This window comes from Berghia stephanieae, chromosome 13, assembly GCF_034508935.2.
Source record: "Berghia stephanieae isolate SIO BIC M18660-M18661 chromosome 13, UCSD_Bste_1.3, whole genome shotgun sequence".
NCBI classification, from domain to species: domain Eukaryota; kingdom Metazoa; phylum Mollusca; class Gastropoda; order Nudibranchia; family Aeolidiidae; genus Berghia; species Berghia stephanieae.
The window spans coordinates 39,615,299-39,633,400 of NC_088372.1; the positions used below are offsets into that span (position 1 = coordinate 39,615,299).

The following is an 18,102-nucleotide window of genomic DNA, read 5'->3' on the forward strand; positions in this document are numbered from 1 at the left end:
CTGCAAGCCTTTTTGTGGCAGATCATATTTCCCTGGGTGGGAAATGAAAAGAGGTATGCATTGCAGTGAATGGCCCATCCAAAAGCCTTTGGTATATATAACGGTTCAGTTGTTGGTGCAAATTTGAATCCAAAGATATTTGATCAAATCTATGTCTCGATGTTGCATCCTTGTTGCTTTTCTACTATTGATACCTATGTGTCCACTTTTGTGAAGTTTTGAGCATTTATATAGCAAAATATCCATTAAGCGTACTCAAAGCGCTTTATAAAGAGCCCGCTAGCCAACACGAACACTTAACATGCAGGACAAGTCATGATGACAGTAAGGCAAAATTACAAATATTTTTTCTAGACAGATACAACGCCGTTAATGGCCATGTATTTCATTTTATACCTGAGTACGGTAGAGAATGTAAAGAAAAGGCGTTTCTAAGAGCGAAACTCTAACACTGGTCCTTCCAAAGGCTAGTGTCATATCACAAGACCACATAGTCACAAAATGCAATCTTATGAAGGCTTCAAGTCACTTCTCCAGACTGTTCATTTCAATTCATTGTCCATTACCTCAATGCTAAAGGTTTGAACTGCGAGAGATTATTCTTTGAGCCTACCTTGTCATGTCTAGCTTGCTTGTCTTTATCTTTGATGCTCTGTCAAGTCTACTAGAATGCCCTGAGTTCATTTCTTTAGTTTCCGTCAAATATCCAAGTTTTTGAACGGTTCAGCATTAAAGGCCTGAAGACTCGAGGTACAGAAAACACTGTGTAAGTCTTTTGTCAAATGTTATACCAAGCTACAAAGGGTTTGGATTTGTCAAACGTCATACTAAGGTAAAAAGGTTTTGGATTTGCCAAATGTCTTAACAAGGTAAAAAAAAAAGTTTGAATTTGTCAGATGTCATTCATGTCATTCAACTGTGAAAATGGTTTAGGTTTGTCAAATGGCAAACCAATTTTCAATGGGTTTGGTTTTCCAAGGTACAAATAGCATGGATCAGGGAGTTGACAATCTAATATTAGGTTCAAATTATCTGGTTTCATTTGATAAGGAGAAAAGGAATCAGTTAATGTCTAGGCTGATATTGTAGCCCATTGTTTGGTATATGTTGATGTAGCAATGTCCAGTTAATTGCCGTACTCTGGAAAAAAAACACATATTTAAAAACTTTGGATCCATTTAAATGTTCCTCATCATGGCAAAAACTATTAATCTTTTAAGAAAGACCTCGCAGGGTCTCATGTTCGATGCTACTATTAGTTTTCTAATTCAATTTATATAACATCTGCGATAACTGCCTTGAGCATACTGTGTGAAGAGTTGCGGAAGATGATATAATATGTATTATACTCCTTTGGTATTGAGGAACCGAATTTCAATATAACGTAAGCCAAAATATTATCAGGAATTGGAAACTTGTTTGAACTTACTAAGGGCAAAAGTTAATTTTTTAAAATAATATGATAAAATGAACATTTGAATTTGTGCCATATCATTCAAACTTCAAATGAACTTTCATTAAAAAATGAAGACATTTCTGCATATAAATTATTTTGTTGTTGTGTTGTTGTTTTTTGCGTTGTAATGAATGTTTACTGGAATGCGCTTGAATTTTAAAGAAATTTGAAAAACAAACTGGGTTTGTGTTGAGCAATGGAAGACAATTCCCTCTAAGGAACGGGCTAGAATAAAAGTAGGTTTAAATCCTCTCGTAGGTTTTATTTAAACTTTCTATCAATTGAAATGCGCATTGCAATTGTTTTGGCATCAAATCATTTATAAATTATGATCACAAAATCATGGCACAATGTTAACGTTGGTTCATAGTCCGAGAGTTGATCAAAGATAGATTGAACTGATTATGAAAATATTCTCCGATTCTCATTAAATTTCGCACATTTGTTTTTAATTTTTAGATAATCCCAGCTGAAGTGGTAAACGTGTCCATCTCTCCTTGACCCTGAACAGTTCTTTAAATTAGAAAGTTTTTGATTTGGCCTTAATCCAGTCTTGTTACTAATTTTGGTTGGGAAGTGAATATTTAGAAGTCTCCTGAGCTGTTTCCGATGGAAGGCATTTAGTTCATCTTCTTCGTTTTTGGTAGTGCCAATGTTCCACAGTTGTAAATCATTACTGATTTTAAAAGGCTCTTGTATAGCTTTAATCTAGTTTTTCTTTTCAGTTGGTTGTTTCTCAGTCATTCGTGTGTCAGCTTATCGAGAGCGGCTGCCGACAGATGTTGTCGTCTTTCTACGTCTTCCTTGTCTCCGATTAACGGCCCCAACCGTTTTGTCTTTTTTCACTGTTGGTCGTCGTTGTCAAGTTTCGTAATGTCGGTTTTATCGGCGTTTACGAACTGATTGTGTTTCTCTAATGCTTCTTGTACGACCTTTACGTTGAGATCTTTTCCAGTGACGAGATTAATATCGTCTGCGTATGCTATTTCTGATGGAAGGTGAGATTAAAATATAGTTTGAGGGGCAGGCACAACAGTTTGCACATCCTTTAGAGCATTTTCCAGGTATACAACGAACAAAGTGGTGTTCCACTATTACTTAAGAACCGTATTTGGGCTGTAGCTCCGTTCACTTTAGTGTTTACCCATGTCTCACTGAAAAGGAGACGCATTAGTCTAACTTCATAATAAGTTATTATTGGTTTCATTATATTTAGCAGGACATGGCGATCTATCGTGTCAAAGGTCGCTGTTATGTCTATTTCGGTGATGGCGATATTGATTTTCTCGGATAGAGATTTTGCGGCCAACCATTTATGTGTCCACACAACATCTGCTATGCTTTTTTTTTGAAGAAATGCACTTCGGCTGTGTGATAATTACCTTTCTATGTGTGGTTGTATCCTGTTAAAAGTTATAATGGAGAGTGGTTTTCGAATGGTCTTAGGTTTTTGGAGGTCATGTGGTCTTTCCGGGTTTCTGTATAGAAATGCATGACCCTATGTTTATGTTGAGTGGACTATATTCTCAGAATGTAATATTAAATATGTCTGCTATGTGTTCTTCAAGTGACTGTGGTCCATATTTAAATAGTTCAGCGCATAAATTGTCTTCTCTTGAGGTTTGTTGTTGCTCAATGTGTTACATATTTTTCTTACTTCCCATTATTCTATAGGGTTGAGCAATGAGCAACGCGTTTCTTAATTTCGTCTTGTAATGACTCGAAAGAACCGTTCATATTTCATTTGGGTCGATTATATACTTTCCTGACTCGTCTGTTACTTTTGAGTTTTCGAAAGACTTCTGATTTAACAGCTTTGCCGCCCTGAACACTGGTTTCTCGTTGCTTACTGTACTTTTTGATCGTGTTCCAATGATTTTAATTCGATGTTTCTTTTACTTATTTAATGCAGCATCTTGTTTCTTTGTTTTTTACACATAGTTTCTCATCTTCATTTACTGTATTTAGATTGTTAGTGTCTGCGTAAAAAGTATTAATAAGAAAGCAACATTTTAAATGCAATCTTATGAGAAGCATAACTTTTTCCTGACCTGAAAATGTCATGCAAATTGAATAGTTGCTTTATTGTCAGAACAATTCATGTTTGACAAAACCTTAACGTGCATCATTTTCGTGTATTTTTATTCTGAACATAAATATTTATATCCGAATTCCCAAGTAATTGAAACTATTTTCAATAGAAGGGATTTCTTTCAGAGTCAATATGCGAAAGGAATTTAAAAGAAAGAAATTCTAATGGATATAAAACTCATCATAAAGAAAGATATGTCTTCCATTGGCATTTTATTCCATGAACCAAACAGAGAGTTACTTAATGTTCCAGTATACATTGTATTACTAGATCTGCAAGAGGTCCCACCAGAAAGGTCTTGAAAACTCGGTCTGTAAGGTCATCCCATGCCTTGATATGATATGATTTCGACTAAACTCTGACATCGTTATAAACCCATCGCCATCGCTGTCCAGTTCGTGTACGCAATCTCTCTCTATTGGGAGGTAAAACTTAATAGAGGACATCTGGGAGATAGTTAATGAAACAAATAGATAATTAGATAAAGGATGAAATATATAGAGTGCAAATCTCCACCTTACGTGTTCAATGCCACTTTAAAAGACATGTTCGGCATGAAAATATTACGAAAATTAAAAGTTACAATAGAAGAGATGATTTATTAAGTTATTATAATATCAATACAATATGAAGAATGTGATTTTGAAATATAAAGGGAAAGTTGATCTAAACTATTCAGTCTTCAATCTGGACCTAAAGCACTCGATAGTATAAGCTCTTATATAAAGGCTGAAAAATATTCCAAACTGATCACGTGCCAAGGAAATTGCAAGTTCCAATAACTTAATTGTGGATATTTTTCAATCTAAACTGGTATGTTTTGATGAGCGAAGAGCCCAGATGGCCTGGACTCCAATATCAATGACATTAGGTATTGTTACCATATTAATCAACCACAGCTCCCAAGTCCAAAAACATAACACGATTTAGAAAGCTACTGGTTAAGACTGTGCAGTTATTTATTTATTTTAATAATAATAATAATAATAATAATAATGCTGAAAACTTATATAGCGCTATAACTCCGAGACACCAGACTCTAAGCGCTTAAATTACAAATTACTTTGGCTGAAACATACTCATTCACACACACAAGCACACACACACACACACACACACACACACACACACATACACACACACAACACAACACACAACACAAACCAAACCTATCTTGCTTCTCATACCATCTACTAAAATCGAAACAAATATGTTTTAAGCGAACGTTTAAAAATAGACAAAGATTCTTTTTCACGAATGCTCTGCGGTAAGGCGTTCCAAATAGAGGGTCCGAAATGAGAAAAGGATCTCATTCCAGCATTTTTCCGAATTCAAGGGACAACTAGTTTTGTGGAATCACTGGCCGAACGTAAGGGGCGGGGTTTTGAATATCTTTCAATTAGTTCTGAAAGGTAGGAAGGGGCAGTACCTTCAAGACAACGATACACTAAAACACAAGCTTTGAATTTAATTCTTTTCTCAACAGGCAGCCAATGCAGGTCATGAAGTAGAGGTCCGGCAGAGTCGCACCTACGCTTCATAAATACTAGTCTGGCAGCGCTGTTTTGGACAATCTGAAGACGTTTCAGATTGTATTGCGAAACGCCAATCAACAGAGCATTACAATAATCCAATTTCGATAGTACGAGGGACACAACCAGGTGCTTGGTCACATCCTCAGATATGAACCGTCTAATGGAAGCAATCTTTTTTAGTTGGAAAAAGAGAGATCTAACCAAATTATTAACCTGATGCTCCATCGACAGTCCAGAGTCTAAGAATGTGCCAAGGTTTTTCACTTTGTCAACAATTTGAATAGAGGCATCCCCCAACTTCAAATCTGTTTCACTTTTCCACTTCCTGTTCCCCACATACAGCACCTCCGTCTTATCATCATTCAGTTTCAGTCTGTTCTCATTCATCCATTTCTTAACACTTTGGATACAATTTCTACTATTGGCTGATACTTCTTGTAAATTTCTCATATTTTATTTATTTATTCATTTATTTATCTATTTATTTATTCATTACTCTTTTTTTAAGGTCAATATCCCTAAACCTATATCCATTGTCGTATGTAAAAGGTGGAGATAAATCTAAACTGGCAAAGTGACGACAAACATTGGGTGTCTCACATTCCTGAGGTTAGAACAAATTAAATAAAAAAGACTGTGCAGAGCCTTACTCTGTTTGGTTCAATCATGTCATACACAAAGAGTTGGAAAGGCTGTACCTAGAATATCAGCAGAACAACTCGTAGGGCGAAACAGATAGACTTCTTCAGTCTCTGGCTGACGGAAGGAAACAGAGTTGGTCAGTTCTGAATCTCGCTATCTCTAGAAAATTGGAACTAGACCACGTTGGTCTATTTTATGAGAAATAATTGTGGGCATTAGTAACATAAATAATTAAGAAATGGGGTTGGACGGCTTATATTCTGCTAATGTAAAATACCTGGAACGTAAGACATTAGAGTCTTATGTCCCTTCAAATAGAATGCGACGACAGGCTTGGAAACCAGGAATATTTTCCATGCTACAGGTAGTCATTCAAACAGCTACACACCCATGTTATTCCTAATAATAAAAGAGTCGATGTTACTGAATTTTTGTCCAGAGTTTGCCGGCTACAGAAACGGAAGATATTCAACGGAAGAAGAGATAGCCCTCAGTTTGCAATTTGAATCCGATTTATAACTGAAACAACAATCTGGCGCCTGATTAATAGTTACCACGAGGCCGGTTGATCAAATTCAAGACTGAAACTTCTGATTCTCCCCCAATTTATATTAGGGAAAGATGAAGACATCGTCTTAGGAAAGTATTAACAAAATCAGGAAATTTGTGTCTCTCTGGGGTCTGTTATGGAACTTGAAAAGTGTTTAATTTCAGTTTGTTTAACATAGCAAACATGTTCTTTATGATGTTGGAATACGTCAACGATAAGGTCCTCACTTATCAGATTAGTAAACAAACTGACCGCGAGAACATCTGCTAGTTTGGGGGTTATTCTGAGCCTCACCCTTACCCTGTGTGTCTATCTCAAGGGAAGAAAAAATTCAACAGCCACCTGATTAAATTAGTGGAGCGACGATGACCCAAATTAGAACACCAGCCAGGAACACCAAATTTTGATTACATTACAAACCCACTCTTTGTCCTCACGTTAGGACATCACGTATCTTCTATTTAACTCTCTCGAGTTCATATGCATGGAAAATCGAACAAATTTGTTCGATTTTCAATGAGGGTGAACTTGAGAGAGTTAATCAATATTTGCTTTTCATTTGGTATTACATTAGTGTCATTCGGACAACCTCCGTTTAATATAAAGTCAGATGAAAAACAATTTCTTCCTCCGAACAAATAACAAACTTACAATTTACACAATTTAAGAATAAAACTTAACGCCCAGAGTCAGGTTTGTTCCGAAATGATGAGAGAGTAAGAGATGGTGACAACCCTTAAACTGCCCGTCTAAAAAATCGGGGGGAAAACAGCACTTTTCTACCACAACAATGACTAGTATCTGGACAATTTCACAGCTGTAAATCAATTGGTGATTATAATGTGAGATGGACGATTGGACGCAAATCTGTATCTAACATCTGTGACTCTAGTTTGAAAACAGCCAAACAGACACACACAAACACACACACACACACACACACACACAGAGTCAATAGACATACACCTAAAACACACAGATACAGAGAGAGGGAGAAGGAGTGATAGATATATAGATAGATAGATAGATAGAGATAGAGAAAGAGAGAGAGGGAGAGAGAGAGAGAGAGAGAGAGAGAGAGAGAGAGATTCTGATAAACACAAACAAACATAAACACAATAAATTCATCTTTTTTCATAGAGTGGCAGATAGCACTAACTTGTGCATGACAAAGCTGTTGCTCTTACTATGAAATCAAAACAAGTAAGATTACTAGGTAATTGGTTTTTAATGCTAACCAATATCGTAGTGGGATTTTTCTTTTATCTTTCATGTGTGTATAATTAATTAAGATATCCCAACATCTTAGTTAGATAATTATTTAATATTAAAGATATTCACGGGCACGTGTTTGAAAGTATAAAACACGACTAGTCACATATTCAGAACAAAAGATACACAGTATAAAAATTACTTTTGTAGAGTATATTTATGCCGAAAAAGTAACACAAAACACGTTGAATTGGTACACTCGCGTGAACAAGCACTCTCTGCAATTAAATCTTCCTCTCTCTCTCTCTCTCTCTCTCTCTCTTTCTCTATCTCTCTCTTTCTCTCTCTCTCTCTCTCTCTCTCTCTTTCTATCAATCTCTCTCTCTCTCTCTGTGACAACCGCACACACGCACGCACATATACACATATATTCACAACCACTCTCATACACGCTTACTTTACATATACATATTATTTCGTCGTAACAGGATGAGCCTTTCCGCAATCCATTTCAGGACCAAAAATGATGTCACCCTTTGTCTTACAATTCAGGAAAGTGAGTGGAGCAGCCACTTATGTTGATAATAACAAGGAATGAAGTGAGCTCCCATTGCCGCGGACATATTTATTTTCTATTGTTTTCTGGCACTTTTCTACTTACTTCATTTGTTTTTGTTTGACAGTGACATTTTGAAGCCAACCCGCACAATTTTACAACTGTTATGAGGTTGATATAGCAGAACATTGTTCCATTATCCGATCCATCTTGAGTATTAGACGCTTTTAACAACGGACACTTTTCTATATCTTCGCTTATGAAACGAATAAAATATTTAAAATATTCTAAATTAGTTTTCTGATTGATAAATAAATTGTCAATAGAAATGATAACACGGGTCAAAATCTGTATAAGTAATCTTATGATTACGAATATTTGTGTAGATCTGGGCTGTATGTTGCTATAGGGACAATGAACTGTTTTAGGAAGTTTCAATAAACGGCATCACCAATGGGCATTTCACTTTTCCTTCGATTATAGCAATCTATAAAAATCAACTTTATTAAACTTTCACATTGTTTATTGGAAACGGTCAATCTGACAAATGCCCACTTTCCTCATTCGTTTATTCGGCGTTACCACCGTGATGTAGTTTGTTGGACATTTCACGGGTGAGCTAAGACGGCAGAAAGCAACAAGGTGACGGTTGGTGCTCATGACGGTGCTCAAGATCTTGACCAGACATGCATGCGTATATCAACATATCATCCGGTCATCCCGGTCTTCATTAGGACAAAACTATGTCAACGACAATACTTGCATTCAATTACTTGCCTTCCTATCAACTACTTCAACATTGCCCGAGAGAGTCGCTAGCGGGCCCAGAAAGATCCAATTAGATAATGCAAACCAAATCCAGGTGACCAGACATGAGTGTTGACCCACAATCTCAAGTATCGTCAAAACTCATCCTTTATCAAAGCTAATGGTTGTTCAAAGCATTAGCATTCTCCACCAAAAGCAACTACATCGTTTTAGGAGCCCAGTCTTCTGGATTTATAGGTTATTAGTTATACTGTGGTCTAGAGAGAAAGAAAAACTCTAGGTATGTAGGCATTTGTAAAAAGAGCATGAGAGTATAAGAGATGGATAAAGAATTTAAAACTCCAACAACAGAGTTAAAATGTATAATACGAAAAGGAATTAAAAGTTAGTATCTAGAGCTGAAATCATTTTACACCTGAGTATGGTAGAGAATGTCAGGAAAGAGCCTTTTCTAAGGACCCAACTACGTGACCGAGATGGACACAAGACCTTTCGTTTAGAAGGCGAGCGTCATACCACAAGACTGCCATGCCTTTTTCTGACAACTGTTCAAGAATGCCCTAAGTTGATTTGTTTACTTTCTGTCAAATACCCAATTTTTGAGTGCTTTAGCATAAACCAAGGATAAATGTCTGAAGAATTTCTTGTTCAAATATACTCTGGGTAAGTCTTTTTCTATTGTAAAACCAAAGTACAAAGGGTTTGGATTTGTCAAATGGCATACCAAGATACAAAAGGTTTGTTTTGTCAAATCCAATTCCCAGGAACAAAGGTTTAGGTTTGTCTTATAGCACACCAAGGTAGAAAGGGTTTGGGTTTGTCAAATGTTATCATCATCATCACCATCATCATCATCATCATCATCATCATCATCATCATCATCATCATCATCATCATCATCATCATCATCATCATCATCCATCGTGGCTTGTGCTCTTGAGCACGTTGCCGGTCAGCTGTCTCCACGAATCACGATCCTCTTCGGTGTGCATGAAATATGTGTTGCTTTTTAAGTCACATTTGGCCATTCTTAGGTTATTTAGATAAGTCATTCTTTGTCTTCCTCTAGCTCTCTTTCCTTCGATCATCCCAGATGTTACCAACTTTTCTATTCCGTCTCATCTCCACACATGTCCAAGAAAGCGTAACTGCCTCTTTCTGATGTTATCGATCAGAATTCTTCCCTTTCTCACCTTCTCCAACACTTCCTTGTTCCTACACCTGTCTGTCCATGATACCCTCAACATTCTTCTATACACCCACATCTCAAATGCCTCTAACATCCTCGTACATTCTTTGTCAAGCGGCCACGTTTCACAACCGTACAAAAGGGTACTTATAACAAATGTTTCTACAACTTTCATTCTGGTCTTCAAGTTTTGGTTGTTGTTTGACACAACTGGTCGCATTTTATGGAACACGATTTTTTTGCTATTGTGAAGATTTCTAAAAGTGTGGATGAAACAATGCCAGACAAAGCAAGAAATAAAAATACAATTTAAAAAATCAGTTTTCCTCGACTGGGGATATCATTATATCAGGACCATAATGATCATTCCTAATGTTAAATAGTAAAATCTAAGTGTGAAAAAGAAAAAGTTTTGATAAGAAGAGTTTACTAGAGGAATGTCATAAATTTGTACTTGAACTCCTTTATTTAAGATTTCAAACTCGTTTTTAATGCGCACTGCCAAATTCTTAAAGCATTGAAAACTGGTTTGAAAGTATAAAGGCAGAACCTTAAGAACCCTATATTATTAACACTGTAAAGAGTGTTTGGCTAAATCGCACATCCCTAAAACACTTTCATTCACAGCTTTACCATTCTCATCCTGAAGACATCAAACGTCATGTGAACTTTCATTCAAAAAAGGAAGCCATTTCTGCAAATTCATATTTTAATTTGTTTTTTTTTATTTTTGCATTGTGATGAATGTTGACTTGATTGTGTTTGAATTAAAACGTGTCTTGCAAAAACAAAATACGGTTTGGTATGAGGAATGGAGGACAATGGAATATAAAGGGAGAGTTTAAAAAATATTTAAATGCACTTTGGAATTGTTTTGGCTTCAAATCATATTGAAAACAAAAAATTCACTCTAGACACATCATGAGAATAAAAAATTTGTGTGAAGGTTCCTTGATAGCACGAGGGTAGATCAATTATTAATTGTACTGACTATTAAGGAATGTTAAGATTGTCATGAAATTTTCCACAGTTACTTAAATCTTTCTACATGGTCACCCTGATAAAGTGGTACACTTCTCCCATTTCTCCTTTATCTTGAAAAGTTCTTAAAACTAAAAGGTTTTGAATTTGGCCTGAATCCAGCCTTCGGAAGATCTTAAAACTGCAATTTCATATTCAAAACGCTTTTTGTGTAATCTATCTTTAATATAAGGAACATTAAAAATGCTGAAGGGACCAAGTCGAGTGAGTAGGCGGGATGAGCTAAGAATTCTAACCCTAAATCATTTGTCACTCCTGTTGACACTGAGGCATGATATGACTGCAAACGCGGAATTTCATTTCGAAGCTTTCCCCAATGTTTGTGTCCTACTCAAACGGGGAAAGGGATGGATCTGAACCATATTGACAGAATTTTGGCAGACCCAAGTTTCATCCACTGTCTGTCAGAAAATTATTTTTAATAAAGAATAGGAGAATGTTACATTTTCATTTGCAATGGCCTCATTTTGTGACATAACTGGATGTCTGATTGGTGTACTTTGGAATGGAGCGCACAAAAAGTGAAAATCAGAACGTCACATTTTTATGCGAAACATACAACTTTCTCCTCAAAATTTCATAAAAAACCGAGCGATTCCTTCATTTTCATGGCAATACATAGTTGATAAACCCTCGCAGAAATTAGCATCAAACCCATGTATCCTTATTCTGAACGAAAGAAAATGTATCTAAATTGCCAAGTAATTGCAAAAGAAGGAATCTCTCCAACATAGTTAGTGTGTGAAAACGACTTTAAAAGACTATAATTCTACTGAATATTAAACTAATCAGAAATGAATTGATGTGTCTTCGCTTTGCATTTTCTTCTGTGAACCAAACAGAGAGTGACTTAATTTCCAATAATAAAATGTATTACTACGTCTGCAAGAGGTCCCAACAGTAAAGCCTTGACAACTCTGTCTGTAAGGTCATCCCATGCCTTGATATGATTTTGACCAAACTCTGACATCGTTATAAACCCATCGCCATCGATGTCCAGTTGGTCTAGACTTACTAAAAACAATTCTTTTACCTTCTTGTTTACAAATTCAATTTCAGAGCCAGGTAAATCAGTTTTAAAACGTGTGTTTGCTTTTAACATTTGTTTCAATCTTTCCAAACTGACTCCTTTATCTGCTTTGTCTGGGGGCGTTTGTGACATTTTCTGTTGCAATTTTAATCGATGTAACTCTCGCTGAAAAATTAAGACGACGAGTGAATGTCCAAATTCAATTCCCCTTGAAATCAGAGTCTTAGCTTTGTTTTCTTTAGGTATTTCCTTTCGGAACAGGTGATGGGATTATGTGTTTTTGCAGTGGCACCAATCATCGCTTTTTATTGGGTTGGTTTCTAGAAAAGTATCCCTTGTGGCCATGTTTAGAAACCACCGATTGACGGCCAGGTTGTTTCCTGTTGATCTCACCTGTTTGAATGGAAATGAGATTGGATAGTTAATTACAACAACACGCATTCAAAGAGGAATAGTTAATGGCTGACATGACTTCAACAAACACTGGCTATGATTAACATGACGTTATTATCAAATCTAGATGGAAAAGCGACCCTTAAAATGCAAATGTTTGGAAAATCTTCATTGGAAACAATTAAAAAATAATTAATTTTGCCATTTTATGTTCCAATTTTACGTTATCAAAGAACTGAAATAGACAAACTAACTGCAAATTATTTGTTCTAAGTGGGAAAATGATTTGATTACATAATAAAATCAACGAGAACTTCCTTCGTTTAGAGAAAAACATTTTGTAGGTAATGTGACTCGTATAAATAAAGACAGAAACATTATGTGAATAATGTGACTCGTATAATAAAAACAGCACAATAAACTTAACATTTTGACCCTGTGCCAAGAGACGAACAATCAGGATGCAAAGATTTTATATGATCACAAACAACCACAATGTGTCTTCTGTAATCTGTGGAAGCAGCTATTTTTATTAATTTAGAAATGTTTGACCAGTATTTTATCACAATGGATATGCAAATGACTTTTTATTAAAACTACAGGGTTTTTTTTGGCAGTTAGCATCGACTTTCCTCCTCTAAGAACGTTCATCCAATCATATTGTCTACTTTAATTTTCATTTTGTTCCAATTATATTTATTACTCAATGGTTGTAGGAGCCAAGTTTTGGAAATAACTTATTTATTTTTGTGTCATTATGTATCAATTTTATGGGGGATAATCGAGTCCAAATTTGATATCTGTGATTTCAGATATGTTTTAAACACGGCTTTTGGAGCCTCTATAATTGTTTTACAGTTGTCTGTTTAGCGCTATCGTAATCCAGATAAATTCTGGCATTCTGGACCTTCCGTTCTAAAAACAAACTAATCGAGAACAAATAAAGGGACACGATATTTATCTTTTTTGAATAGGTGAAGAAATTGTGTGCAAAAATATCAAACGGATAGAGTGGGAATAGATTGAGACAATTTAAGGAAAGACGCGCAAAAAGATTAAGAAATCTTCGAATGACCCCAAGGAGGCAAGTTGTCTTTTATTCAAGGCTAATCAGTGGTTGAAGACGCACCGTTAGATCGTTACAAACGGAGACAGAATTCAAATGATTTGGGTGTCCGTCTGATTCAATGCAATCATCAACTCACCTGGTGAATCCAATTACTTGGAATGTACAAACAGTCCCCGGCTTCCATATCAACAATGGTAAAATTGGCCCCCTGCAGTGTAAAGTAATAGTTCAAATCCACGCTGTCGACATCCATGTTAGAATAATTCTCCTCCAGGTTATCCATTATAGTCTTGAGACAAAGTAATAATGAATAATGATTTGAGTCAACATTGGTTCTGAAGCTAAATATTATGCAATATAAGGAGTTGATGATTTCTGTAAGCTTTTTGATGATACAAACACAAATGATAGCATACATTTGGACCTTTGTGAATCTTCTGACTGGGTTCCTCACAAGTGATTGTTCTTCAAAATAACGGCTTCTGAGATAATACATGTTTGTAAATCAAATTTCTTACATATTTTCTATACTTGTGGAAACAAAGAAAAAGATGCTAGAGTGATCTTTGACAGTGATCTTAATTTTGATTAACAATATTAATACAATCATTACAAAGACAATTGCATTATTTTAGAGGTTCTGAATACTTGAAAAGTGAATTGCTGTGTTCCTTACAATATAAAATCTGTGGTAAGTCAAACTTTGGAGTATAGTAAGGATATTGCATTTGTTGTCCTTTTTTCCAAACGACACTCAGTCGTTGTGGAAAACGTCCGAATCGAACATTTACTTATTTACAAGGTTATAGATTGCAAATAAATAAAACTTCCATCACTTAAGTGTGGAAGAAAAAGAGACGATCTTACAGACTTATACAAAATTGTCCATGGTCTGCAAAACATTAACGATAAGCATCTTTTAAATATAATTTTGTTACATTCATACGAGCTGATTACTTTAGGATATTTATCACCAGATGTTTTAAAGGTACTTTACAATACTCATTTCTCAAATGTACAGTCAGACCATAAAAGGCACATGATTTTGATACAAGAAATGGTACAAAAATAAATTATTACAAAAATGCCTTTCATGGAGAAATCAGTGACTAAAACCACGTGTATATATAATGAATGAGATTTGTATTTCTCTCTTTTTATAATCACTGTTACAGCAAAGATTGTTCACAATTATCTTATTAAATTTTTATTTTAGTAAGAACTGAATTCATCTCACTCCAGTTATATTTCGGTAGGCTTAGAAAATCTTTACCTTCTAATATTAGATCATCATTCCTTTTATAGCCTTTCCTCGAATTAATTTCTAATTAGTGAATACTTTTCGTTCTACATTCTGTCACTTATTATAAAAGCTGATAGGTCTATCATTCTACACTCACTTCTCTCTACAATCTATGCAAGACGGCCAGCTGCTTCATTCCTCATACATTGATATATTTGAAGATTTTTATCTTTTTGATCTTTGTGGATATGTTATCTCCACCATCAAGACGCCGGATGCTTTTACCTTTGACAGTGCAATCTTCAACACATCAAGGATCAAATCTGAGCCCGCTGTCGAAGAAACAAATAATTGATCCCTTCCCAACTGCCTGGAAGTGGAACCTTACAAACCTGAGCCCGTTGTCGGAGGAATATAGAATCCATCCCTTTCAACTGCCTGGAAACGTAACCTTACAAACCTGATATTATATCATCATAAGTTTTACAAATAGAAAAGTGAATATATTGCGTAACGTGTTCTTGAGCTTAAGTGTAAGATCAATTCAAGGAACCAGAATAACGATAACAAAGACGATCACGGTAAGAAGACGTTCACTATCTCAATCGTAAATGTTTACGCACCAACAAGTCAACGCGCAAAACAATACCCAGAGGAAACTGATAAATTTTACAAAGACCTAGACGATACACTGAACAAAATAGGAAACAAATCAATATTAATAATTGCTGGAGATTTTAATGCCAAAGTAGGAAAACGTCTCGACAGTGACACACTATGTTTAGGATCATACTCAAAAGGAAAACGTAACGATAACGGAGAAAAATTAGTCCAGTTCTGTGAACAGAGAAAACTTTTCATAACAAACAGTGCTTTCAACCACCCATCTAGACACCAGACAACATGGGTAGGACAAAGGAAAGACCAAACCCAAGACAAAATGATAACAATACACAACCAAATAGACTATATCATATGTCGACACCGCCATAAACACTACTCAACCAACTCGCGATCATACGGTGGTACACTGCTAACATCCGATCACAAACTTGTAAAAACGAATTTCAACATAAATGTGTACAGACAACGAAGACAGAAAGGTAAAACGGCAGTCAAAATAAACACGTCAAAAATAGTAAATGAGCGAGAGTGTCGCATTCATTACCAATATGAACTTAACTCAAGTCTATGGAAAATAAAGCAAAACAGTAATCCAAACAATGAATGGAAAGAGACGCAAGCGGCAATGAAATATGCGGGGGAAGAAAGTGCAGGCTCTATTAATACAACTAAGAACAAACCAAATCGAACGCCTAACATCGCTATTAACGATCTATTGCGGCAACAAAAAGAACTTAGGATCAGGATACAAAACACGAAAGACTCGGAAGAAATAATAAACCTGAAAACGGAACGAAACAAAATACTGCATTCAATTCGATCACTTACAATAAAACACAGAAACGAGGAATTAGACAAAAAAGTGGAAGACATAGAAAAGTCCAAAAATAACGCATCGTCTATGTTCAAAGCAACGAAATCTCTGAACCGAAAACCATTCGAGAACCCAAAACTACAGGATAAATTTGGCAAACAGACAACAAATCCCAACGATATCCTTGACATTGTAACTGACCACTTCCAGCAGAAATTTCACAAACAAGTCTCACAAATATCGCCCTTCTCAGGAAACCCTAGAGACCTAAACAACCGCATCACAACAACTGAAGTTAGAAATAGCATAAAGTGCCTAAACAATAACAGATCTCCAGGCGAAGATGAAATTCCCGCTGAATTGCTGAAATGCGGTACCCTCTCCCTGGATCTGAGCATTGCAAACATAATGAACAAAACATTCTCAACACACAAAGACTGGGACATAAACAGCGGTGTCCTAATTACAATACAAAAACCAGGAAAAACGAAAGGACCCGTAAACAACCTGCGCCCAATAACATTACTGAATACCATAAGAAAAACACTGTCAACTATTGTCCTCAACAGAATTAGACCGAAAATAGAAAATTATCTATCACATAGCCAAAGCGGGTTTCGCCAAGACCGAAGCACATCGGACGTTGTATGGACACATAAATGGTTGGCAGCAAAGGCACTCAAAGAAAACATATCCATAACAATAACCGGAATCGATATGTCCGCAGCCTTTGATACGATCGACAGAGGAAAACTTTTGGAGATATTAACAGAAATAGTAGACGAAGACGAGCTCCGAATAATCCGATTTCTCCTCAGCAACACAAAGATACAACCAAGGATATACGGGGCCACAAAACAGACGCAGTTCGAAAGTAACATCGGGACCCCCCAAGGAGATAGTCTGAGCCCGATTCTGTTCACAATATACTTAGAACACGCTCTGAAAGAAGTTCGAAAAGTCATTCCAAAACCAACGACTCATATTGAGAATGCAATCCCTAGAGAAATCGCCTATGCAGATGATGTCGATTTTATTGGATCAACACCAGCAAATATAGACATCATACAAAATACCCTCATGAAATAAAACTCCAAGTCAATTCCAATAAAACCGAATTTACAACAATATCGAGGAACAAAGAGGAATGGAAAAGAACAAAGAAAGTCGGCTCACTAATTGGAGACACCGAGGATGTACAAAGAAGAAAACAGCTATCAAACGCCGCACTCAGTAAACTCACCAATGTATGGATTAGAGGTGACAAAATAAAGAGAAAAACTAAACTGAAACTGTACCATGCTCTTGTAAAACCGGTACTTCTGTATAACTGCGGCACTTGGGCGTTGACAAAATCCGAAGAAGAACATCTGGATGCCTTCCATCGCACACAGCTAAGAAGGGTACTGGACATCAAATACCCAAAAAGATCTCAAATGAATCACTCTATAAGATCACAAAAGAAAGACCAATCTCCCTTGACATTTTACAACAACGATGGCAACTTTTCGGTCACATACTACGCAGGGACAAAAACATACCAGCAAACCAAGCCATGTCGGGATACTTCCAAAAACACGGAAACCTTTTCAGAGGAAGACCGATCACAACACTCCCTGTGATCCTAAACAAAAACCTCACAACACTTGGACAAAGCATTAGTCTCATAACGGCAGGGGACCTTGAAAATCTGAGAACCCTAGCAGAGGACCGGCAATATTGGAGACACCTCACACAGGAAATACTGGAAACAGCCAAGGCGACCCGATCTTTCGGTCGAGACGCGAAAGGCATCTAAGTCAAGTCAAGTCATAAAAGACAATTTGGGACGATTTATCTAAAAAATGTCTCCGTCAATTTTTATAAGTAAAATCTTTAGGACAATAGT

General features: G+C 36.2%; 3 protein-coding genes across 4 annotated transcripts in view; all 3 read right to left on the bottom strand.

The window, feature by feature from the left end:
- The window catches only part of LOC144959063 (tRNA wybutosine-synthesizing protein 5-like), a 297,326-nt gene that overhangs the window by 76,252 nt on the left and 202,972 nt on the right, over positions 1 to 18,102 (bottom strand). The gene's annotated exons all lie outside the window — the stretch shown is intronic.
- Positions 1 to 18,102, bottom strand: part of LOC144958943 (uncharacterized) — a gene marked incomplete in the record, with an annotated part of 58,616 nt that overhangs the window by 39,135 nt on the left and 1,379 nt on the right. The window contains 1 exon segment of the mRNA XM_078891240.1: positions 13,671 to 13,915. Coding sequence (XP_078747366.1) covers positions 13,671 to 13,915 — 245 coding nt within the window.
- On the bottom strand, positions 3,753 to 12,335 carry LOC144959067 (uncharacterized). 2 transcript variants are annotated; one of them, XM_078891438.1, is made up of 2 exons: positions 12,075 to 12,335; positions 3,753 to 3,994 (listed from the first exon to the last, which is right to left on the bottom strand). In XM_078891438.1, the coding sequence occupies exons 1-2, from the start codon at positions 12,201 to 12,203 to the stop codon at positions 3,815 to 3,817; spliced, it is 309 nt and encodes a 102-aa protein (XP_078747564.1). In that variant the 5' UTR covers positions 12,204 to 12,335; the 3' UTR covers positions 3,753 to 3,814. The 2 variants fall into 2 exon arrangements, with proteins under 2 accessions (XP_078747564.1, XP_078747563.1); XM_078891437.1 differs by having other exon boundaries at positions 11,919 to 12,335.

Excerpts from the sequence above, each read along its gene's own strand:
- LOC144959067 (XM_078891437.1), bottom strand. The coding sequence starts at position 12,203 with ATGTCACAAACGCCCCCAGACAAAGCAGATAAAGGAGTCAGTTTGGAA. Across the intron at positions 3,995-11,918 it reads TGGGACCTCTTGCAGACGTA|ATGTCCTCTATTAAGTTTTA; the intron begins GTAATACATTTT and ends ACTATCTCCCAG.